This window comes from Euleptes europaea, chromosome 13, assembly GCF_029931775.1.
Source record: "Euleptes europaea isolate rEulEur1 chromosome 13, rEulEur1.hap1, whole genome shotgun sequence".
Classification (NCBI taxonomy): domain Eukaryota; kingdom Metazoa; phylum Chordata; class Lepidosauria; order Squamata; family Sphaerodactylidae; genus Euleptes; species Euleptes europaea.
This window is the reverse complement of record NC_079324.1, coordinates 16,774,783-16,799,074: the sequence shown is the minus strand read 5'-3', so window position 1 is coordinate 16,799,074 and position 24,292 is coordinate 16,774,783. Positions and strand designations below refer to the sequence as shown.

The 24,292-nt window shown below is 44.1% G+C and overlaps 1 protein-coding gene across 1 annotated transcript in view; it reads left to right on the top strand.

Annotated features, from left to right (window-relative positions):
- Window positions 1–7,527: 7,527 nt before the first annotated feature.
- Window positions 7,528–24,292, top strand: part of RPS6KA6 (ribosomal protein S6 kinase A6) — a 66,229-nt gene continuing 49,464 nt past the window's right edge. The window contains exon 1 of the mRNA XM_056859813.1: window positions 7,528–7,583. Coding sequence (XP_056715791.1) covers window positions 7,539–7,583 — 45 coding nt within the window. The 5' untranslated portion in view covers window positions 7,528–7,538. The remainder of the gene's footprint in view (window positions 7,584–24,292) is intronic.

Below are 24,292 nucleotides of genomic sequence, written 5' to 3'. Positions count from 1 at the left end.
ACCCCACCCTCCTCAGGCACAACCCCCCAAATCTCCAGGTATTTCCCAGTCTAGAGCTGGCAACCCTAATGAATATATAGCCTCATGCTACATAATTACAAACTAATCCTTATTTGGACAATAATGTATCTTAAATAGAAAACTATCTTTAGATAGATTTTTTCTCAAAAAGCATTTTATTTTTTAAAATCTGATTTAAAGTTTTTAAAGTCTGATTTTTTAATTTATTTTTTAAAGAAAATCAGTGATTTTTACCCACCCTGTTTTATTAGATTTATGTCCCACATTACCAGGCCGAATTCAAGGAGTTGGCTATCACATACAAAGCCCTTCATGGCCTTGGACCCTCTTGATCTTTGGCCCTTCTCTCTCCCTGTGCTCTGCCACCACAATTTTGCTCATCCCAGCAGGGCCTTCTGCAGGTACCATCCTGCAAATGGGCAAAATCAATAACCACCCACATATTAATTCTCGTGGCCCTCACCTTATGGAATGGCCTCCCTGGCAAGGTAGGCTCCCAGTCTTCTGGCTTTCCGCAAACTATCCAAAACTAAACGTTCAGAGGGCTTCTTGCACAGGTAAATAGAACTGTACTGTAATGAAACAGTCAGAAAGTTGCACTGGTAAAGGGATAGGGACTGTGACTTACACCACTGTATTGCTACCTAACACTGTAAGTATGTGCCAGACTGGGTATGGTAATTTCTGCACCTCTTAATGTATCATATTTAAAAATTCATGCTTTGTTTCAGCTGGGTTTGAGACTTCTGTTTGTTTTCCGATTTCTGTAATCCAAACCCTATTGTATTGTTAATTGGAAGTCCCATACTGTTGATTGAACTTGACTTACACTATGTAATCTGCCTTGAGTCTTGGCGGGCTATAAATAACCAAATAACAACAACGTGCATTAGACAGTTGGGGGGGGGGGGAGGCTGTACTTTGCAAAGACTCAGGTTCAGTTACTGCTCAGCCCCTAACACTTATTTTGTTATCTTGGGCCAGTGTGGTGTCTCAGCTTTATATAATTCACAGGGTTGTGGTAATGAGCAAGGTGGGATCGGGCAGGGCACATACATTGACCTGAGCTCTGTAGTGGGAATGCAGGCTAAAAATGTAATAATAACATCCAATTCCCTTTTCCATTATGATTTGTAATGATGGGTTCACATACTTATTGATTACTAACAGTTTGATGCCTAGTAGCTGAATATGTCAACAGGCTACATTTGAAGTGATTTACTCACAGACTCAAGCTACCAGTTGATGTTGCAGTGAGCAAGTAAGGGGTCTGCTATAAGAACATAAGAAAGGCCATGCTGAATCAGACCAACGTCCATCAAGTCCAGCAGTCTGTTCACACAGTGGCCAACCAGGTGCCTCTAGGAAGCCCACAAATAAGATGACTGCAGCCGCATTATCCTGCCTGTGTTCCAAAGCACCTAATATAATAGGCATCCTCCTCTGATCCTGGAGAGAATACGTATGCATCATGACCAGTATCCATTTTTTACTAGTAGCCATGAATACCCCTCTCCTCCACGAACATGTCCACTCCCCTCTTAAAGCCTTCTTAAAACTAAGTGTGACTCTTCAGTAAAAACCTTCCTTTCAGTGGGAAGCCAGCCTTTTATCACTGAATTTATCAGTAAAGTGGGTGGCCCTTTGCCATTAACAAAAGTTAAAGCAGCAAAACCAGGCCTCCCACATACAAGGAAGGGATGTTGAAGTGCTTGAGGGACTTCCTAGGCATGCAGAAAAGCTTGTCTTTGTAACTGAACCAGAAGGCCCCCCTTCTGAATATGCTTCAAGATCGCAGAGAGCATTTGAGATGGAAAAGGGATGGCTTGCTTGAGCTCCAGGAATACAAGCATCCTGGAGGGGAGATCCTTAGTGGTGAGGCATTTACAGATTATTCCCCCCCACCCATCCTGCTCCTAGATTTATTATACAATGTAGCTAATACAGTTGGAAAGCTTTTCAAATAATCTTTGAGTTAGTTTTGTCATCCCTTTGGGTAGAAGGGGGAGAGGGCATGGTTTACCTGGCATATATTTAAGGAAGTGTCCACGGAATTTAAATTATGGAATGTTGAAAATGAACTGGGGGATGGGAATAATTGATTAGCAAGGAGGAGATGTGTGTGTAAAGTGCCACCAAGTTACAGCTGACTTATAGCAACCCCATAGGGTTTTCAAGGCAAGAGACAAACAGAAGTGGTTTGTGGTTGCCTGCCTCTGCATAGCAATTCTGGACTCCCTCGGTGTCTCCCATCCAAATACTAATCAGGGCCGACCATGCTTAGCTTCTGAGATCTGACAAGATCAGGCCTGCCTAGGACATCCAGGTCAGAGCAAGGAGGAGATTCCTAGCTTTTAATGCCAGAAGGTACCATTGTTAAAGCTTGGTTAAGCAATTTGCTTCTCGTAACTTGTTTGGGGATACCTGAAATTCTGTCTGCCAGTTAACAACCAGCCTGCTGTGTGTTGTAGTGCTATCCCATATGCTTCTGTTGGCATCCTTAAAAGCCTTGTGGTTAGAATTACAGTAAAACACCAGATAGTCCACTGTTAGTGAGCGGTATGGAAATCATCACCTTGGAAGTTTTCATTGGCATTAAACTTCCATAGCGAGAAAATTAACAGTAGTAATTCTAAATTTTTAGCAAAAATAGATTAATACCTGTATGCCTTAAAAAAGAATACCCATTAACATGGTTTCTTTCTCTCATGCTCAAAAAATTATTGCAGGAATGAAATATATGAAGGTCCAGAACCTACTATGATTGGCAACAGGTATTTTGAAAAGAATACTTCCTGACATGTGGAAATTGTATTTTGATGTACTAAAATAATAAAAATAGAGAAGCTTGAGTTATATTTCATCATAGATTTTTAAAAATATGTATCTGGTCTCCCACTAGAATTGGATATCAAATAAGTGGGGGGAAACTTAGCAATGATGAGGTCTAATTTTTGAATATTAAGTGTTATTTATGCTTAAATCCACCCATCTCACAGATTATCCACAACTCAAATCTCTTATACTCCAATTTAAAATAGGTGACAGGTGCGATTTTAACAGTACAAGGGGGCATAGTATATTTAGACAAAATTCCTGTCGAGCATGTATAAGCAGTTCAGAGCTACATCTCAGTGTTTTACAGATGAAAGTTCCCGTGTTCAATGCCAGGCACCCCTAGCTAAATCAGACACTATGGTGGCATAATTGGGAAAGACATGAATGCTAGAGAATTGTTGAGTCAATGGTTTGCCTCTGTGTGAGGCAGCTTTATATGAATGTTTGAAAAGTTCAAACTGTTGTCACTGAATCTCACCAGAGTCCCCTCCTTACTACAGCCATCATATCACATGGTTTTTGTACCAGCTGTGATCCCCAGCACAGCCTCTTTTGGTGATCAAAGGGGACCCCACTTTACAACTTTACAAGCAGAAAAGCCAACCCATCTGCTGTTATTTCTGTTCTATTTTGCATGGCTGTAGGGATAGGGACATTCAACTGGCCTCACAGATTAAGAACCTCAAAGTTACTATTGCACGAAAGTTTCCCTACCAGACTTATGAGCAATGGGGTAGAGTGGATGTACGCATGAACACATGAAGCTACCTTATACTGAATCAGACCCTTGGTCCGTCAAACTCAGTATTGTCTTCTCAGACTGGCAGCGAGTCACAGTCTGAGGTCTTCCACATCACCTACTGCCAGACTGTAACTGGAGATGCCAGGGATTGAACCCGAGACCTTGTCTGTCACACACAACATATGGCTCCATTTATTTATTGTTAATCAAAGATAGAGAAATTTCTTATTACATGGCTAATTGCTGTTGTCAGTAAACATTTTGTTTTCCTTTTTCAATTTTAAGCCTACACTCAAAATGATGGATTAATGTACATGTTTAAAATATATAGGCACTTTCTTACATGAGTGGATGCAAAGGTGTACTCTGAATGGGGAAAACTTGTGGAGGAGCGGTTTTTACACCACGTACTTGAGCTTTGGGTGAAAAAAGGAAAATTAAATCTTAAGCTACTGTACCATGTATAAGAGTTTGTGCAAACTCCTACACAAGCGAGGGAGCTGGTTTAGAACAGAGGCCCCCAATGTGGTGCCTGTGGACACTGCGGTGCCCGCCAACACCTTTCCTGGTGCCCACCAAGTGTTTTTAGAGAATGGGTGGGGTCAGTGGGGCTTTTGCACGCTAGGGCTTCTGATTGGCAGTGCAGATTTTTTAACAATTGCACCACTGCACAAGGATCTTCACTGTGTGACTGAAGGTAAGGTGTATATATGGAAGATAGTATTTTGAATAATATGTTCGTTTTAAAAAGCATCCTGTTAAGCAGAGCTTCTGCCTGAAATGTTGAAGAGTTTCTATGGGCTATGCATAAGCTCACTCCCTGAAATTTTGTTGTTGGATGTGCCTTCAGTGGCAGCCATTTTGTGGTTGCGCCTCCCCTCCAACCTGTCTCGGAATTCCTGAGGTGCTTGCAGACTGAAAAAAGTTGGGGACCCCTGGTTTAGAACCTATCTAGCACTCTGAACTCCTATACAAGCATTTGCAGAAATGCGCTAGTAGCTGTTTTCCATCTGCTCATAGCCCCATGTATTGTATCCTCCCTATAACTGTGTTTTAATATACAGATTTGTATACACATAATTAATTTTAATATATTCCACCAGACTTTAAGGAACTGCGCAAATGGTTTCATGCATATAAGGGATCTTAAGATGCGTATTTGTCTAACAGCAGCTCATGCTGCTTCACACACTGTTTTTGAAACTGAGGTTTTCTGAAGCAGTATGTGATATGGCGATCTGCTGTTCAAAGAAAGTCCTCCGTGTATGTTCAACCCCTTGAACCCACTAGATTCAGATGTATATTTATTTGTTGTACCACCAGGACAAATTCCATGTACCTTGAACAAATCATTAACCAATCAAAAACAAACAAAAAGAATGTGGGTAAGCACTTATACAGGAAGTTATTTCAGTTTTGAGAAATTCTTAATTACTTTATGAGAACTGGTAGTTGCGACAGGCGATTGATGCTTGCTGTTTTATTGATAGCAGCCACTTAATTTGCTTTTCACTGTGGTTCAGTAAGGTTTCAAAATAATGGCAAACCACCTCCGAATGTCCCTTGGCTTGAAACCCTGTGGGGTCGCCATGTCAGCTGTGACTTGACGGCCAAAATAATAATAATAGTGCCTCTTAATGAACTAAAACAATATATTAGAATTAGGTTTAGAGGGAGCCCTCTTACATGCTGTCAAGCTTTCAGCGGGGAGATTTTTTTAGAACTGTGCCTGCCTGTACCAACCTTCTTTTTTTGCTGAGGTGTTTTTGTAGGTTTCCTAATGGCATATTGGTAACCTAACTCCCAGTTGCTGGAGTCTGTAGGGCAGTGGTGACTGGAATCGTCTCATCAGATCCTCTAACCCCCTGAGAGGGGTTGCAAAAAGTAGATGCACACAGGCTGATGGAGGAGGAAACATCCCACTTCCTCTTTTTCGGTCTCCATTGGTTGCCTCCCCTCTACTCCCACTTGCTTTCCTGCCATCTTGCACCCTCTTGATTTTTTCTCTCGACATCCAATACTGCTCTTGCCAGACTTTCCTCCCTCTGCTCTTGCCACACCTGCTCCCCCCCCCCCACATACCTCATAAGAGCATAAGAAAGGCCATGCTGGATCAGACCAAGGTCCATCAAGTCCAGCAGTCTGTTCACACAGTGGCCAACCAGGTGCCTCTAGGAAGCCCACAAACAAGATGACTGCAGCAGCACCAGTTTACCTCCTGTCATTATCAGTCAGTTTTGGGTTTCTCTTAACAACCCAAAATGTCACCTGAAGTCCTTTTTCTGAGCGCTGACTAAGTATGTGCAGACAGCACTTTAATGTTTTGGGTCTTTTATTCCCACAGCTTTTTTTCGGGTTAACTTTTCAGATATTTTGCTAACCTTGCCTCCATTGTTGTAGAAGTGCTTCCCCAGTCAGTACATTGCCCAATTCCATGGACTTTCTGATCCATGCTCTAGTTTGGAGATACATGATACTACCCAGGAGCAAAATTGAAAACCTTTGGTCCTAAAGCCCTTGCATCTTTTGCAGTGTAGAACTTCTGGTTTTTTTTTTCTCAGTTCATGTAAAGACATTAGCCAAGATCACTTAGTAGGAGAATAAGTACCTAGGCCATTGCGGAAGCAAGGATTTATTGGTCAGAATAGGGTTTCTTCATGACTGCAAAGTGACCAATGTCTGGTTTGATAGTTGTCTGAATATTCATAAATTGTCTCATCCCTTTGTCCTTGTGCTGTTCTTTCACATAGACCTTTTCCACACACTCAAGTTACTCATGATTTTCTTGGGAGTTGATCTATGAGCACTGGAATCAGTTTGGGCAGGGTTCTTCATCTGCCCTCCCTGTGTATTTTTACAGTTGTGGAGTCAGTTTATTTTCTTCCGCACGTGGCTTAAATAATGAGAGTTATAAAGGGAGGGTGCTGTTGACATCTGTGGCGTTATAGCACCACCCCTTATTTTTTTTAAAGGCCCTAAAATATTGACACATCACTGTAGTCTTGTAATTATAATTTAAGCAGGTTCTCTGAATTCCCAGCTTTTATTTTTAAAAAGTAAGTCTCCAGTCACAAGAAAAACCAAACAAAGTGAAAGCTAACGGCAGAAAAATGCATGTGGAAATTGGGAGAAACCAAAGCAGTATGAGGCCAGGACTGACAAATAAAACACATGAGGAAAAGAGCATAGAAAAACAGGCTTTCACTAACTCAGAGTGCGTGTTAGATGTTCATTGATCCAAACCAGCATTTGTGGGTGCTTTGCTTGTTCACAACATAATTGGCTCTGTAGACTTCCTAAACACAGTAGTTGTTTGATAAACAGATGCGGTTGGATTCAAAAGAATTTTGCATATATAGTTGTGGCTGTCAGGTTCTTGCTCTCAGTTTTTTGCTCTCAACCTTATGTTGTGTAATATTGTGTGTGTGCGCGCAAAGTGCCGTCAAGCCACAGCTGACTTATGGTGACCCCTTGGGGTTTTCAAGGCAAGAGATGTTCAGAGGTGGTTTGCCATTGCTTGCCTCCTCGTGGGCTTAGAGAGTTCTGAGAGAACTGTGACTTGGCCCAAGGTCACCCAGCAGGCTTCATGCGGAGGAGTGGGGAATCGAACTCAGCATTACACCGCACTGGCTCGCTATGCACATTTCTAATTTTCTTTCTCTGGGATCAAATAAAGTACTATTTGTCCATACATACTCGACCAGTGCTTCAGGATCTAAGTCGGCAATGCATAGGAAGGATCAGTGGTCCAGTTTCACATGAGGGGCGCTCCTTTTTTGTTCTTTTTTTAGGAAGAAGAAATATATGGTTGGACTCAGCTATTAAACTTCTGTTTGATCAGGGTTTATTGCAAGTATACTGTTTCTGTTCACAGTTAATCATGGTTTACTTTTAATTTTATTATCATTTTTCTTTTTTGTAGTTGAATGGCATTAAAATGGTGGATGAACCTATGGAGGAAGGAGAACCATATTCCTATAATGTAAGTACGTTTATGGTAGTTTATAATTGTAAAGATGGGAATCACCATCAAATAGTTTTATATTGTTTCATATAATTTTCTTTGAAAAGTGTGCATGCTGCTCTAGAAACCAAGCAGGCAGACCTCTGGAGGGTAAAATAAGTAAAATGAAAAGTATGGGATATCAACCCTTGTTCCTTCAACATGAAATTGACATGGTTTCTCGTTTGCTATGACATGCTGAGGTTATATTGGAAAGATTACCTTGCCTCTACATATGTGAAGTAAGTGTAAGCATTCTCAAGATTTTCAATACTGATGCAAGGAGTAGGGTGGAGGCCGCTTCCTTGCATGACCACCTGGGAACCATTCTTTCTTGCCACCAGCAATCAGGTTAGTAGCTAATTACAATTCTTGCTGAGAGAAAAGATGGTTCTCAAGGTTTGGTGACTAAGCATGCACATAGAATTTAAATACAGCTCCTTCTGAAACATCAAGTTACTTTTGAGAAATACCAGACTAACATGGTTCAACATTCTTGGTCAGCTATTTCCATTTACAAGTAACCTGTCCAAACTTGTTTTGTGTAGGAGTCAGAAGCATTTTGCTTGTTTTTTGAGACTGCTTGGTGTTTCTGATACCTGACCTGAAAGTAAAGCCTCACACAGCCCATTCCTGAGTTGGGGGGCTGAAAGTGTTCTGGGGGCGGCGTGACCAGCATAAGTGGCCTCTTATCATGAGGGCAGTTCTGTCGGCGCCTAGGCGCCACAGAGCTCCACGCCGCTCCTCCAATGCCACAGTCTCTTTGGAACCTAAATCCTGGAATAGAAATGCGGCACTGGGGGGGGGTCGTTCCTGGGGGCGGAGCTGATGATAGCTTCCAAAGCCCCTCTAGGCTGGGAACATCTAGAGCAAGAGCGTTGCGGTGCAGGATTGCTGTTCTCCCACTGAGCTCAGAGGATATCTTATCAGCGGGTTTTCCGTCCTATCCACTGGGAGGCAGGATCTAAAAATTCTTTGCTTCCTGTCTCCTGGCTAGGACTGCCCTCTGATTGCCAGTTCTCTTCCTGCCTCGGAGAAGCAGGCTTGGGAGTTAGCTCCATAGCATCTTCTCCTTTATCTACCTTTTTCAATATCCTTACCATTCTGACTCATATACTACAGTCTCTATTTTGTCTGCCTTGCTGTCTTTGTTTCCCCTCTGCCAGCAACCTTGTTTGTGTCGTCTTTTTCCTGTCGAGTGTCTCACCTCCCCCCCTCTCCCCCCCTCTCTTCTGTTGGCGGGGAAGATGTCTGAAGACGAGGGAAGAGCTTCCATAGAGCTCCTATCTGGGGACGAAGAACAAATAGAAGGTCTGCTGTCCCCCCGACAAAAGGGGAAGATGCCGCAACAGCCCCGTGATGGGGAATTGTACCATGAAGGGGAGATGGCTGCTCCAAAGCGGAGGCCGCAGGCGGAGGCTGACGAAAACGGTGTGAAGAAAGCGCGCCAATCCAAGATGGCCGCCCCAACTCTAGTAGGCACCCTGGGTAGTAGTGACCACGTACTCTTGGAATTTACAATCTTGGGGAAAGGAAAACCTGTACGTAGTCAGACATATAGGTTGGAGCAAATTTTAACAAACTTAACCTTATGCTAGGTAGAATCCCATGGTCGGAAATACTTAAGGAGAAGGGAGTTGGTGTTTCTTAAATATGAAATACTGAAGGCGCAATCCCAAACCATTCCTATGAGAAAGAAAAATGGGAGGAGCCTAAAGAGGCCTGGGTGGCTCCATAAACAGCTTTTGAAAGAGTTGAGAAATAAAAAAGACTCATTTAGGAAGTGGAAGAAGAGCCTTATAACCAAAGAGGAATATAAACAAATAACTAGTGCTTGTAGGGAGAGTGTTAGGAAAGGTAAAGCTCAGTATGAACTTAGGCTAGCGAGAGATGCTAAACGCAACAAAAAAGGGTTCTTTTCCTATGTACAGAGTAGGAGTAAGAACAAGGACAAGATAAGCCCATTGCGTGGACCGGAAAGTGAAATTGTAACAGGAAGTGAAGAGAGGGCAGGACTCCTCAATTCCTACTTTTCCTCAGTCTTTTCTCGTGCTCAACATGGCATAAACAGAACATGTGATGAGGGAAGGGATTTGCAGCCTAGAATTGGCATTGGGATAGTGCACAAACACCTGGTTTCTTTAAATGAAACAAAATCTTCTGGGCCAGATGAATTGCACCCAAGGGTCCTTAAAGAACTTGCAGATGTAATTTCGGAACCTCTGTCCATTATTTTTGAAAAGTCTTGGCAAACAGGTGAGGTGCCAGAAGATTGGAGGCGGGCAAATGCTGTCCCCATCTTAAAGAAGGGGAAAAAGGAGGATCCGGGTAACTACCGACCCATCAGCTTGACGTCTATACCAGGAAAAGTGTTTGAACAAATCATCAAACAGTCAGTCCTTGAGCATTTAGAAAGGATGGATCTGATCACTAAGAGCCAGCACGGGTTTCTCAAGAATAAGTCATGTCAGACTAATCTTATCTCCTTTTTTGAGAAAGTTACTACCTTACTGGAATGCTGTAGACATAGTTTATCTAGATTTCAGTAAGGCTTTTGAGTATTCTAGTTGACAAATTGGGAAAATGTGGGTTAGATCCTATTATTGTTAGGTGGATCTGCAACTGGTTGACAGATGGTACCCAAAGAGTGCTACTTAATGGTTCTTCATCCACTTGGAGAGAAGTGACTAGTGGAGTTCCTCAGGGATCTGTGCTGGGCCCTGTGTTGTTCAACATCTTTATAAATGATTTGGATGAAGGAATAAAGGGGATGCTTATTAAATTTGCAGATGATACTAAATTGGGAGGGGTAGCAAATACGGTAGAAGACAGAGCCAAGATGCGGGATGATCTTGACAGGCTGGGGAAGTGGGCTAGTACTAATAAAATGCACTTCAACAAAGACAAATGTAAAGTTCTACATTTAGGTAGGAAAAATCAAATGCATAATTATAGGATGGTGGAGACTTGTTTGAGCAGTAGTGTGTGTGAAAAGGATCTTGGGGTCTTAGTAGACCAAACACTGAACATGAGTCAGCAGTGTGGTGCGGTAGCTAAAAAGGCAAATGCAGTCTTGGGCTGCATCAGCAGAAGTATAGTGTCCAGATCACGCGAAGTGATGGTATCGCTTTACTCCGCTCTGGTTAGACCTCAACTAGAGTACTGTGTTCAGTTTTGGGCACCACAATTTAAAAAAGATGTAGACAAGCTGGAACGTGCCCAGAGGAGGGCAACAAAGATGGTGAGGGGTCTGGAGACCAAGTCCTATGAGGAAAGGTTGAAGGAGCTGGGTATGTTTAGCCTGAAGAGGAGAAGACTGAGAGGGGATATGGTAACCATGTTCATGTACTTGAGGGGCTGTCATATTGAGGATGGTGCCGAGTTGTTTTCTGTTGCCCAAGAAGGTCGGACCAGAACCAACGGGTTGAAATTAAATCAAAAGAGTTTCCGTCTAGACATTAGGAAGAATTTTCTAACAGTTAGAGCGGTTCCTCAGTGGAACAGGCTTCCTCGGGAGGTGGTAACCTCTCCTTCCCTGGAGGTTTTTAAGAAGAGGTTAGATGGCCATCTGTCAGCAATGCTGATTCTGTGACCTTAGGCAGATGATGAGAGGGAGGGCATCTTGGCCATCTTCTGGTCACTAGGTGCGTGTGGGGGGGAGGTAGTTGTGAATTTCCTGCATTGTGCAGGGGGTTGGACTTGATGGCCCTGGTGGTCCCTTCCAACTCTATGATTCTATGATTCTAACTCCCCGTTAGGCCCAAAAGGGTTTCGAGGGTGAGGAGTATACCTGTGATCCTGGCTCCAGAGGAGATCATGCCACAAGAGCAGAGCTTGGTAACGTTGGTGCCTCTTTTTCTCATTTCTCACCGGCGGGGGGGCGGAAAGCCACAGCCTGGTTGTGCTTTTACGTCAGGCCCTTAGAGAGGAATTTGCACAGTTTGACGGCCCTTCCAGGGGGAGACTATCCGACTCTAGGGATTCATCGCCAGTTTCCATGTATTCTACCCAGTCGGGCTCAGAACATGGGGAGGTTACCAGAGACTCCGATCGTCCCTGGCTCACTAGAAAGCGGCTAGAAAGGCGGCAGTACCATCCAGTAACAAGGCAAGGTCCCCTTCCCCTCGTCTAGAGACAGTGAGAAGGAGGAGGGGGAGTTCGCCTCCGGAGAGGAATCTACTGGAGGGTGCTCAAAAGACCAAGATCACCAGACTTGCCTCTTTGCTGGGGAGGACTATCAGTCCCTATTGACTAAGGTGATGGCTGCCTTGGACCTCCAGGAAGATGTGGAGACAGAGGCAGTTAAAAGCAAGTCTAAGTTTAGAGGCACTAAGGAGTTCTTCGCTAGGTTGAAGACTCACTCTCGATTGGTGCCCTTCCCAGAATATTTCGAAGACCTCTTAAAGGCAGAATGGGATAAACCCCTCTCAAACAAACAGCTCCCCGCAGCAGTTAAGAAGACACCCTTAGTAGAAGCTCCTGTGGCTGCCCTGCAGTCGGCCAACCTCCTCTCAGAGGACGGGGTGGGCAACATAAAGGACCCATTGGACAGAAAAATTGATTTTGCATGCAAGCGAGCTCATGAGGCCTCTGCCTTATCCATACAGGCTTCAGCCACTACTGCTCTATTTGCATGTGCCTCCATCATGTGGATTTTCTTCACCGTCCTAAAGAGAAATGGGGACTGGCATGGCATTCTGAATCTGAAACACGTGAACAGATACATTTGGCTCATGTACTTCAGGATGGAGACTCCCCGGTCCATAGTGGAGGCACTTCTTCCCAAGGCGTTCCTGATGTCTGTAGACCTGACGGAAGCGTATTTACACATCGCAGTTCATCAGATGCATCGCAGGTCCCTCCGTTTTGCCCACAATCAACAGCACTTCCAGTTTCGAGTGCTCCTGTTCGGTCTTTCATCTGCTCTGAGGGTCTTTTCGAAGGTCCTGGTGACTCTGGTGGCCCACCTGAGAGAGGAGGGGATCCACATAGTCCCCTACCTCGACGACATCTTAGTGAGTGCCCTGTCAGAGCAACTGTCAATTCAACATACAGCAAGGGGACCCTCTTTATAGGTGCTACGCCGGCACTTTGGCTATGTTGTTCTTGGCTGCCGCAAGGCTCAGGAATGAGCTGATGGTCACTTGTTACATTGTCCTTTTCACCCAGGGTTATTAGTGCTCCCAACCTTGAACTCGATGGCTCCTTACTCACAATAAATGCAAGCCCTCAGAGGCGGGCACCTATCCTTCACTTAGGTTAACCTGTAAAGTGCTACATAATTAATAAGATATGGATAGTTTAATTTAGGAAAGACCGTTCTCTTGGATATTAGACAACCATGATTCTGAATGCTTCCAGTGTGAATAATAATAGGTCAAGTCCACAGCTGATTTTGTAGAGGTGTACATATTTCAGAATCATTTGTTCCCTAGAAATTAAGGTATATAACTTGTGGTGGTAGCAGTAAGGCATCTAAATTTTTTTAAAGAGAGGACTGTTTTAATGTATTTTTACTGGTTCTCTGTGTCAGGCATATGTTTAGATGACGTTGAATATTCCTGACTTTTCTTTCATTTGGGAATATATTTTGTACTGTGGCAGTGAAATATATGTTGCAAACTGGCTAAGCTAGTGCGATGGCACAGGGTATTGTTCTTGAATATTCTGGCTAAATGGCGAACAAGGAATGTTTACAGAGCAGCTTTTGTATGGGAACAGAAAGTTGCTAGTTTGGCTGTAATGAAAGCCTCACAAAAGCCCTGCAGACAAGAGTAATGTGGAGGGGAAGGCTAAGGCCTTGGAAGAGGTCCCTGGAGAAAAGAAAAGCTTAGGAATGTGGAAGTGGGAGACCAAGTGAGTGAAGGAAAGGTGCAGAATAGGCAATGAAGCAGGAGTCCTGAGAAAGACGAGGAAGGCAACGGACAATGGCTACAGTACACTGAAATGAGACAGGCCTCTGAGGAAACTCAACAGCATTTAAAATGAGTGGCTGGGTTTCCAGGTCATGGGTGGTAGGAAGATGAGTACTAGAGAGGGTGGTCAAGAGGCAGCTTGGCTGAATAACCTAAGCAGTGGAGTGAAATACAGGACTGGTGGAAATGATTGCATGAGAAAAGAACAACCCTAGATGGAAAGTGGGAACAGGAAGGAGGTCAGAATTTAAAAAGGGTTTTGATAGTTGGGTGCTATGGATATAGGGTTGCTGAGTCTAGTAAATCTAGTTCTCAACAGAGCCAAATCTGTGGATACTTAAATTCAGAGACTGGGGCCATGGACAGACAAAGACAGGCCTTTATACAAACCTCAAAAAATCCCCAGGTTTGCTGAAAAATCTGAAATCTTAAAAAAGGGTTAACCCTGCAAATGCAAGGAGTCCCTGTAGCTTTAAGAAACAAATGCCGTAAGTGGCCAGTGCTAGGCAACCACAACAGTATTGCTGGCCTTCAAGCCTTGGTTTCTGTCAGTAAAAGGCAAGGTGAGGGGGGAGGGGCCTTTTCAGTGCTGTTTTGGCCTTTGAGGGAAGACTCATGGGGCCAGGCACAGCAGCAACCACCAGGTGACTGTCTACCATATGACCTGCCCATCTCACCTGGGGCCAGCTGCTTGCTACTGTTCAAGAGCAGCCACCCCACTAAAGCTGGTGTGGTGTAGTGGTTAGTTTCAGTCTAGGATCTGGGAAATTCAGCTTTGAATCCCCACTCTTGCTTGCTGTGTGACCTTGGGCCAGTCACACACTGTTAGCCTAATAGACCTCACAGGGTTGTTATGAGGATAAAATGGAAGACTGGAGAATGATATGAGGCTTTGGGTCCCCATTGTGGAGAAAGGTGTATGAAGTAAATAAATGAAGTAAATAAGATGGGGGCAGATAAAAGAAGGTTGGCTGATGGCTGGGAAGGAGCAAAGGGGAGGGGCCGTGGCTCAGTGGTAGAGCATCTGCTTGGCATGTAGAAGGTCCCAGGTTCAATCCCCAGCGTCTCCAGTTAAAGGAACTAGGCAAGGAGTTGATGTGAAAGACCTCTGCCTGAGACCCTGGAGAGCCGCTGCCAGTCTGAATAGACAATATTGACTTTGATGGACCAAGGTTCAGTATCAGGCAGCTTCATGTGTTCAAAAAATGAAGCAGGGAAAGGTGAGGATATGGGAGCTGCCAGGAGGAGGCAAAGAGGAAGTAGTGTGGGGAGGGGATATAGTGGAAAGTGAGGAACCCCCCCCCCTCCACAAGTCCTTACAGGTTTACAACTGCACGGCTGGGCCCAGTCCAGCTGGCACAGTGCAACTTGGCAAGAGTTTTCCCAGGGAGAGGCTGCCAGGTGTAGGGAAGGAGGGAAAGCTGAAAAAGGAGGTAGATAAAGGTAGGTTGGGGTGGGTGAGTGAGAAGGAGAAGAGAAAGCAGGTAAAAGGAAAGGGTATGGGGGCATTTATGGAAGGGAAGGATAGTGGAGGAGGAGGAAATAAGATGTCTCCCCCCCCCCAAGTCCTTGTGGGTTCCTCTGGTTGTAATACCTGTTGCATACAGTGACTGTCAGCAGCAAATAATATATAGCCTTTGCCCCATGGGCTGAAACTGAAAAACCAGACAAACAGGGAAAGGGAGTGGGGAGAGGAGGACAATCACTTTGACAACACCAGAATAAAGTGATGAATTCAACAGACAATTTAGAAAGGGCAAAGCTGAACTTTCCTTCCTGGAATTCTTACTGAGCTGAAGCTAGTGCAGTTACCCAGTAGTCGTTGGACCTTTGGCCATTGACAGGAGGCAGGTAATCCTTCCTTTCACCTATTGTAACAGGTGAATTTGTGAATAGATTGTTCTGAAACAATGAGAGAGAAAACATTACAGTTGCTCAACATCTGTTTACTCTCCTTGATAGTTATGTTCTGCTTCCGCTGCCCACGCTAAACAGCTGTTGAACTTCCAAGATCAGTTCCTTTCTCCTGTTACGGGGCTGCTGCTCAAAATTTAAAATATACTTGATGCAACTTTTTAGATGAATCAATATGATCACATTGCATACTGGATCTAAGAATTAGCTAGCTACAGCACCCAGATAGCGATAGGAAGGTATTATGTCATTACCACTGACTGTTGCATAAAAAGCGTTTTCTCTCATGGTCCTATTTTAAGACTTGAAGTGTCACTTCCACAAACTTGATTGTGATGTCAGAGCTCAGTGACTTAGTGGGTGTCAAAAATGAAACAGATGACTTTACCAGTGCACAAAAATGAAAGCAACAAGGTGGAATATTCCCCTTGAGTGTGACATCAGTAGCTATTAAAAAATTCATTAGATCTGATTGATATGTCTTCTATTTTTTTCCTTGTTACTAGGCAACTTGAAGGCAAGCATTTCTTTTCCCCCCTTGAAGCTAAAGTTGCCTTTTTATTATGCCTGAGAACAGTACTTAGAGGGCTTCTAATCTTAAGTAAGAGGCAGAATGGAGATCTGTTGCGTTAGTATACACTGGGAATTTTGAGGTACTGGTATCTGCTTTTTCACTTCATGGGTAAGGGGAATATTTAAAAAACAAAACAATTTTGTTAACTGTAATCTCAAGTAATCGTGATTTTGAAAACATGCTTATAACTTGTGTACCTGTCCTCACCAAGAGAAACTGGAGGCACTCGTTCATGCATGTTGCAGTGATAGCTTGATTGGCAGGTTATTGTCTGACGTGAAGTTCCTGCTTAGTTTGCGCACACACACCACGCCCCCGGTGATTGGTCGTTTCAAATTGACCAATGAGGGCCTTTCCTGCCCCGGGAAACGACCAATCACCAGGGGCGGGGGTGTTGCAAGCTAAACAGAAACAGGAACGTCTCCTGCATTTTCTGTTTACATGGATGGATTTGCACACAGTTTCGTTCCTGCTTTTCAAGGTAATGCGTACAGTTTCCTCCCAGCCTGGGTCAATTTGATCCTGGCTGAAACAGGGAATAAAGTGGGTTAAGGGACCATGCGTTTTTTGGCCTAAGTTTTCATGGGGAACTTGCAGCTGACATCCTCGTTCAAGTCCTCATTGGGAGAAGCACATGTTAAAGATAAACATATCGTTTGGGCCTCTGTAATTCTGCATAGGATTGCAGTGTCAGTGACACTGAGATTCTAAACCCATATAAAGGGGCCTGTAGGCCTTGCTGTGAGACAGCTAGAGCACCCATGTAGTTCAGCTGCTTTATTTCATGTTCTGTTGACTTACAAATCTTTCCTGCAGTCCTGTTGCTCTTTTAGATGAGAGTGCTGCTGCTCTCTGTGCCCTTGCCTTCAGAGGCGGGGCATGTGATGATCAGGGACAGCTTTTCCAGTGGAGGCACCTCACCTGGAGGCTTGTTTGGCACCTAAACTACTCTCTTTTAGGTGCCAGGCCAAAATATTTCTTTCCACTTATGTTTTTAATTAAGGGATTTATAGTAATCTTCTAGCCTGAGAACTGTGATGAGACTCTTTTTAAGCTGCTTGGTGTTTCAGTGCTGTTTTAATGCTCTGGCTATGCCTTTAGTGCAGGGTGTTTTAACAACTATGGTGTTTTATGTTTTTTATTTTGTAAGCTGCCTTGAATAGATTCTCTGGAGAGGTGGCATAGAATGAATTAATAATAATAATAATCAAAACTATTTGGAGGCATATAAGTTTGCAAATTTTAACAGTTAACTTCCTAAGGGTGAGAGATGTTTCGATTGCCTAATAGGGGTAGTATTGTAGAAGACGCCTTATACATGTTCAATAATCTGAGACCTGTATTCTGGTATCATCATTATTGCTGATTTTTTTAATATTGTGAAGCAAACAGAAGATTCAGGCAAGCCTAGAATCAGTCCATCTGTGGTTTTGTGTTTAGAGTTTGTAGAATGGAGAGCTTTTCTCCACATGTTTTCATTGACTGTTGCCCAGTTTCTGTGGTCAGCTGCTTGTGCATTTCAAGGCATGCTTTCCTCCTATTGAAATGCATAGTCTCATACATCATATATTTAACGCTAAATCTGAATCTTGGGGCGCAAATCTAAAATCCTGGGTCAGATCCCATGGTTTGCACAAAAATCTAAAAAAGAAAAAATCAAATCTTTAGAAGTTTGAAAATGTTTAACTACTAGGGGAAAACTGAGATCCTACAATGCTAGCGTGTCTCAGGGATGAAGGGGTGCTTAGCAACCTTATAAAGAAATCCAGCCAGAGCTGATAGAAAGTGCTGCTGCCAGGTGGTAGAGAGGATGGGGAAAGGGACACGGTAGCAGAGAATGTGGGGAAGCCCAGTAGGGGCCTGGTAGGCGGGTGAGTGCGTCTGGCAGCAACCAGAGAACATGCAAGGAAGGGAGGGAGGAGGTGATGGGGAGGGTGAGAGAAGTGCCACTGCTGGGGAAACTGAAGAGGTGATGGAGGGGCGAAAAGCAAGAGAAGGTGGCAGGGGAAATGAGAAAAGCAGTGTGGGGAGGGGGAGGGAATGTGACAGCGGAAGCAGAGGCAGGAGAAGCCAGATAAAGGGATAGGGAGACACTGAGAGTCTCACAGGTTCCTGCTTGTGTTTCTTGAATTTCGTGATGGTTCTGAAGGACTTTTTTTTTCTTGGAGGAAGGCGTTTCTTATCCTGGTGGTATCATAAGCTTTTTGTGAGGCAGAGACCACTATGTCAGATGCACAGAGTGTTAATGCAGTTTATCTGGGTGGTATCCTATTTTTTCAGTCCAGCCAATAGAGAGAGATCTTCTCATGGATGTTTACTGCTTGCATTTTCAGCAATATTTTCAGCTAGCCTAGTTTTATATTGTCACTTATAAAAGTTTCATTTTCAAAACATTTGGATATATGCATTTAAAGGCATTTGAAAATAAATCCTGTGCTTCAAATAATTTTCAAATGGAAATTGCTGTTCAGTTGATGCAGTTTGCCTTGCTTGTCTGCTTTTAAATTGTATTTGCACTGCAAATTACTTCTTGGTTTATTCCTGTATGTGTTCTCTCTGTCATACACAGTGCTATAACTTATACATTAATATCCAAGACAATACAATATTTGTAAAAGGAAAAGTTCTTGCATGCATGTATTACAAACCTAAACTACTTAGACTTTGATCCTGAATGTGTATACTGGTTGATCTGTTTGCCAAAGCGAGGGTAACATAACTTCCATGTTCTGATACCATCATTTGTAACTTTGAATTGACATAATGGTTGGTACATCTTTCCTAAGTACATACTTGCACATGCAGCAGTTTATAGAAACAGATTAAAAGAAGAAAAAGAGTAGGTTTTTACACTCCGCCTTTCTCTACCTCAGAGCGACTAACAGCCTATTCCTGATCTTGGGGCTGAAAGTGGAATGAAGGTGGCGTGACCCCTGCAACAGCGTAAGTGGCCTCTTATCATGGAATAAGGGGCACTTATGCTGGCGTGGGAGGCATTTCCCGCTCTGAAGGAAGGGCATCTTGATCTTTGGGTGTTTCTCGCCCATTGCTAGGGGTAGGCAGGACTTAACTAACAACTTCCTGTCTCCTGGGCGAGGAACGCCTCCACTTCCAGTTCTTCTCCTGCCTTCGCTGGGGTAGAGCGCGTATAGTCATAGCTGCAATCTAGCTTAGATAGTGAGGTGGATTAAGTTTTCCTTTTACCCTATTTTCATATCCAGCTGTTCTCCCTCCTTCCTTCCCTCTTGTCTGGGTACGTTTGTAGCTATTTTTAGCTCCCGGCTCGGCCGACTGACAGCTGAGCTGCGGGAGAAACCGCGACAAACAAAATGGCTGCCAGAACAGATGCATCAGAGGAGATTGAGCTCCTTTCTGATGCAGACCAAGAATTGGCCCTTAAATCGGCTCCCGCGCTAACCGCCCCTGCGGGCTATCAGAGAGGGAAGCTGGGAAGTCTTCGCCGCCTTCTGGCACAGCCAGCAAAATGACTAAGAAAAATAAAACTAACTGAGGGAAGAAAAACGGCAGCCGCAAGCGCTCGTTTAAGCAGAGGTCTGCTTCAACCTCTAAGGTCCCACAAATTAAATGGATGGAAAATCTTAAGCAAACGATAACGATAGAAGAATGGGAACAGATTATTCGGAAAAACCTCGAATTTACTTTATCCCAAAGTATTCAGGAAAATTGCTTAAAAATGCTGCACAGATGGTATATAACACCTAGCGATATTCAGAACATGAACAGCAAAGCTTCGGGACTATGTTGGAAGTGTCATAAAGTCAGAGGCACCTTCTTCCACTGTTGGTGGACATGTGAAGTTATACAGAAATTTTGGAAGAAAATCCACAAGAATCTTGAAAGCATTGTAAGACAACATAAAATATGACCCCAAACTATTCCTTCTGAATAAAACACCAGATACCTTGAATCAGGAGACAACAGATTGTATTAAAATATCTCGTAACGGCGGCAAGAGTAGTTCTTGCATCACTATGGAAAACAAATAAGACACCAACACTGCAAGCATGGTTGGACAAGTCCCTAGATTATAGTACTATGGCACAATTAACAGAACACATGAAAGATAATTCACAAGAACAGAATTATGAAAGATGGAGATCTTTTTATGAATTTATTAAAAGCACCAAACAAAAGGTTTAATTAAATTAATATATTATTTGGTTAAAGAATAAATGAAAAACAGTATTATAAAGAGGGGTAGAGATTGTTAGATATCTACAAAATGACATGTAAACAATATTATTTTCCCTTTCCCTATTATTTTTTCTTTTCCCCTGTATATTTACCTATCAATGAAAAATAATTAAAAAAAGAATAATTAAAAAAAAAAAGGAATGGGCCCTTAGTGTCATAGCGGCACATGTATTCCAGTGCCATATAGCACCTAACCATGATTAAAATCAGTAGGGGACAAAGAATGGGAGTGGAATTAACACCAAAGAGAAAAAGAAGTGCCTAGGAAGAGAGAGAAATAGTCCAGACAAGAGACAAAGTCTCAGGAATGAACATTTTATTATAACATACAACATGCCAAAAGCACCCTCTGTTATCTTCATGGGAACTTAAAATAAACAGCTTTTTTTTTGGAAACTGTAAATGCAAAAATGATGTAATAAAAACCTCTAAGGTCCCTGCCGGATCCTCTGCGGCGCCTTCGAATGGGGAGCCCAAGAAGTTGTTGGAGGGTAACGTATTTCCCCCTTCTAAGAATCCTACCTTTGAGCAAGTGCATGATATGATTGAGGGCTCCATGGAAAGGCATTTCCAGAGGCTGCAGGCTCTTATCCTTCCCCTCCAACCGAGTTACCCTCATCAAGGCTTCTTCCAACCTTATTCACAGGGGGCCCCACTCAGTTTGGCGGAATGGGATAAACCCCTCCACAATAAGCAGTTCTCTGGCAGTGCCAAGTAACTGTATTAGATGGCCTCATATGCTATGGATATGCTGGAGTTGCCCATGATGGATGCTCCTATCTCTGCCCTTCAATCCTCTGACCTCCTAGCAGAGGATGGAGTGGGATTTATTAAATATCAACTGGATAGAAAAATCGAGTTTCTTTCCAAAAAGGTGCATGAGGCAGCGGCACTGTCTATTCAGGCCAACACCTCTATAGCTCTCATGGCTAGGGCTTTGAATGCTTGGATTAAGAAGCTCACTCAGCTTCTCCCCACTGCAGATAAAAAAATAGCAGAAGGTCTCTCTCGGGTATTAAAGGCCTCTTCCTTCATGGCGGATGCATCTTTAGACGCGGTGATTTTTGCTGCTAGAGCGGTGGCCTCTAATACAGCCATACGCAGGGCCTTATGGGTAAGACCATGGACGGCTGAGTACAGATCCAAAACCATGTTAATGGCTCATCCCTACAAAGGCGGAAAGCTATTTGGAGAGAGGCTGGATAAGATACTTTCTGAACTTAAGGATAAGAATAAGGCGATTCTTAAGTCTTATAAAAAGGGACCCTGCTTTGTCATTACTCTCATCCCTTTCGATCCTACCATACCTTATCTAGGTTCAGACAGGATCAGAGACACCCACATTGGTCGTCTCAGAGAGGGTCCTTTTTACGCTTTAACCGGTTCCAAACACAGCCCTTCCGGGCAGACAAATCCGACAAGTTCTCCCAAGGGAACAAACAGTGACGCCAGGCCCCCAGTGGTGGGGGGAAGGTTACAACTTTTCCTTCCACAATGGTGCCACTCCCAAACGGATGTCTGGGTACTACAACTGATTCAACAGGGATATCTAATAGAATTTCATTGCAAGCCCCCAAATCGATTCATCACCTCTTCAAGCTACCGCAGTGCTGTGAAACATCAAAGAACTATGGAAGCCATCTCTCATCTGCGCCAAATTGGGGCCATAGAGGAAGTTCCTGTACCGGAACGTCTCGAAAGGGTTTATTCCACCTTTTTCACAGTCCCCAAAAAGAATGGGGACTGGGGAGCTATCCTGGACCTCAAATTCCTCAATCGCTTTGTTCAGGCCAAGCACTTCCATATGGAGACTCTGAGAACCGTTGTAGAGGCATTGCGTCCGAACTCCTTTATGGCTTCCATAGACCTTACCGAGGCCTACATGCACATCCCCATTCATCCATCCCACCGCAGCTTCCTGCGCTTCAGTTATATGGACCTTCATTTACAGTTCTGGGCAATCTCCTTCGGCCTGACATCAACCCCCAGAGTTTTTTCCAAAATAATAGTGGCCATCGTGGCATTGCTGAGAAAGGAGGGGATCCAACTGCATCCCTACCTAGGTGACCTCATCTGTGCTCCCTCACACGAATTGCCCCTACAGCACACCAGCCGGGTCATCTCGACGCTCGAGATGCATGGTTACCTTATAAACCAGACCAAAAGCCTTTTAATCCTGACGCAGAGGATCAAGCACCTGGGAGTTATCATAGACTCCACTACCAACTTAGTGTATCTTCTGACAGACAAGGCTCGCAAGATTGCAGCCGTGGCCAAATCTGCAGTAAAATCATCTTGACATCGACTCATGACTCTGTCAAGGCTCCTAGGCCTCATGGTGTCTTGTCTAGGCCTGATTACCTGGGCGCAATTTCACTCCCGACCTCTTCAAGCAGCACTGCGTCCCTTTCAACTGTTCATCACACATAAGATAGACAAGACTTTCTCCTTGGACCCGGTGGCCAGGGCGAGTCTTTCCTGGTGGACCAACGTCACCAACCTAACTGCAGTTCAACCGTATCTACACGATCAGCCAATTCAGGTGTTCACAGACACCAGCCTCGAGGGCTGGGGAGCCAAGGTGGAAGGCTCCTTCACTCAAGGGGTATGGAGTCAGCCAGAATCTTCCCTCCACATCAATCTCCTCGAACTCAGGGCAGTGCACCTAGCTCTCCTCAAATTCCACGACCTGCTTCAAAACGAACATGTCCTCATAAGGACAGACAATGTGGCAACCAAAGCCCACATCAACAAGCAGGGTGGGTCTCGCTCCTCTCGCCTACATCAGGAGGCTGTGGTCATTTTGCTCTAGGCCGAAAAACACCTTCTGTCTCTGAGGCCAGATGCGATCAATCCCATCTCTCCCAAGCTCCCTCAGTTGCTGGAGTTTCTTTAGGATGGTACACAACAGGGTCTTCAAGCGGCTGCCTTACGGAAACAGGTGTCTGCAATTGCCACGGTTTACCCAAGACTTGACGGGACTCTGCTGTCATCTCACCCCCAGATTAAGGCCTTTATTTTAAAAGTGGCTCAATCTACCCATCCTGTGTCACACCCACGTGGAGACTGAATACGGTGCTGTCGGCTCTAACCAAAAGTCCATTTGAACCTATGAGGGAAATCCCCTTATGGATGGTGAGGATGAAAACCTTATTTTTAGTTGCCATAACCTCCGCCAGGAGGGTATCCGAATTTAGTGCCCTTTCTATCCGCAAGGATTTATGCGAGTTCCATAAGGGCAAGATTGTTGTACGGACTGACCCCTCTTTTGTTCCCAAAGTGAATTCTAGATTTCATCAGGCTCAGGAGATTCACCTCCCTTCCTTTTGTCCCAATCCTTCCACTCTTAAGGAACGGAATTCGCACTCATTGGACTTGCGCAGAGCCATTCACATTGACATTTCTAGAACTGAATCTATTAGGAAAACAGAATTTATGTTTATTTCCATTTTGGCACCCAACAAGGGTCTTCGCATGTCCCGACAGGCCATAAGTACATCAGTTAGACTATGTATCAGGGAGGCTTACCTAGCCAGTGGTCTCCAGGTCCTGAATGGTATCACGGCCCATTCATTGCGGAGCGCAGCCACCTTGGCCGCCTTTTTCAAACAAGCCTTGTCTGAAGAGATATGCAAGGCTGCCACTTGGTCCAATGTGACCACCTTCTTTGGACATTATTGGATCAATACCTTGGCCTCCGCTGAGGCGGCATTTGGCAGACGCGTCCTACAACACGTGGTAGAAGATGATGAGGATTAAATTCCCACCCGTTACATCATTGCTCTTGGATATCCCAAAGATCAAAATGCCCTTCCTTTAGAGCGGGAAAGGTACATTGTTTACTCACCGAGAAGGTCCTTTCCGCTCTGAAGTAGAAGGGCATCTTGTCCACCCGGAAATGGAAGCATCATCTTCCAAGGGTGGACGGACGCACGCACACCAGTCTGACATACAGATCCGATTGACCTCATAGTATTTAGAGTCGTCTTTGACTAGTTCTACGTTTTATTGTTCAGTTGACTGTTGTTTGTTGTACTCCTTGTTTTGTGAGTGCACTTCCCCTGTCTCTC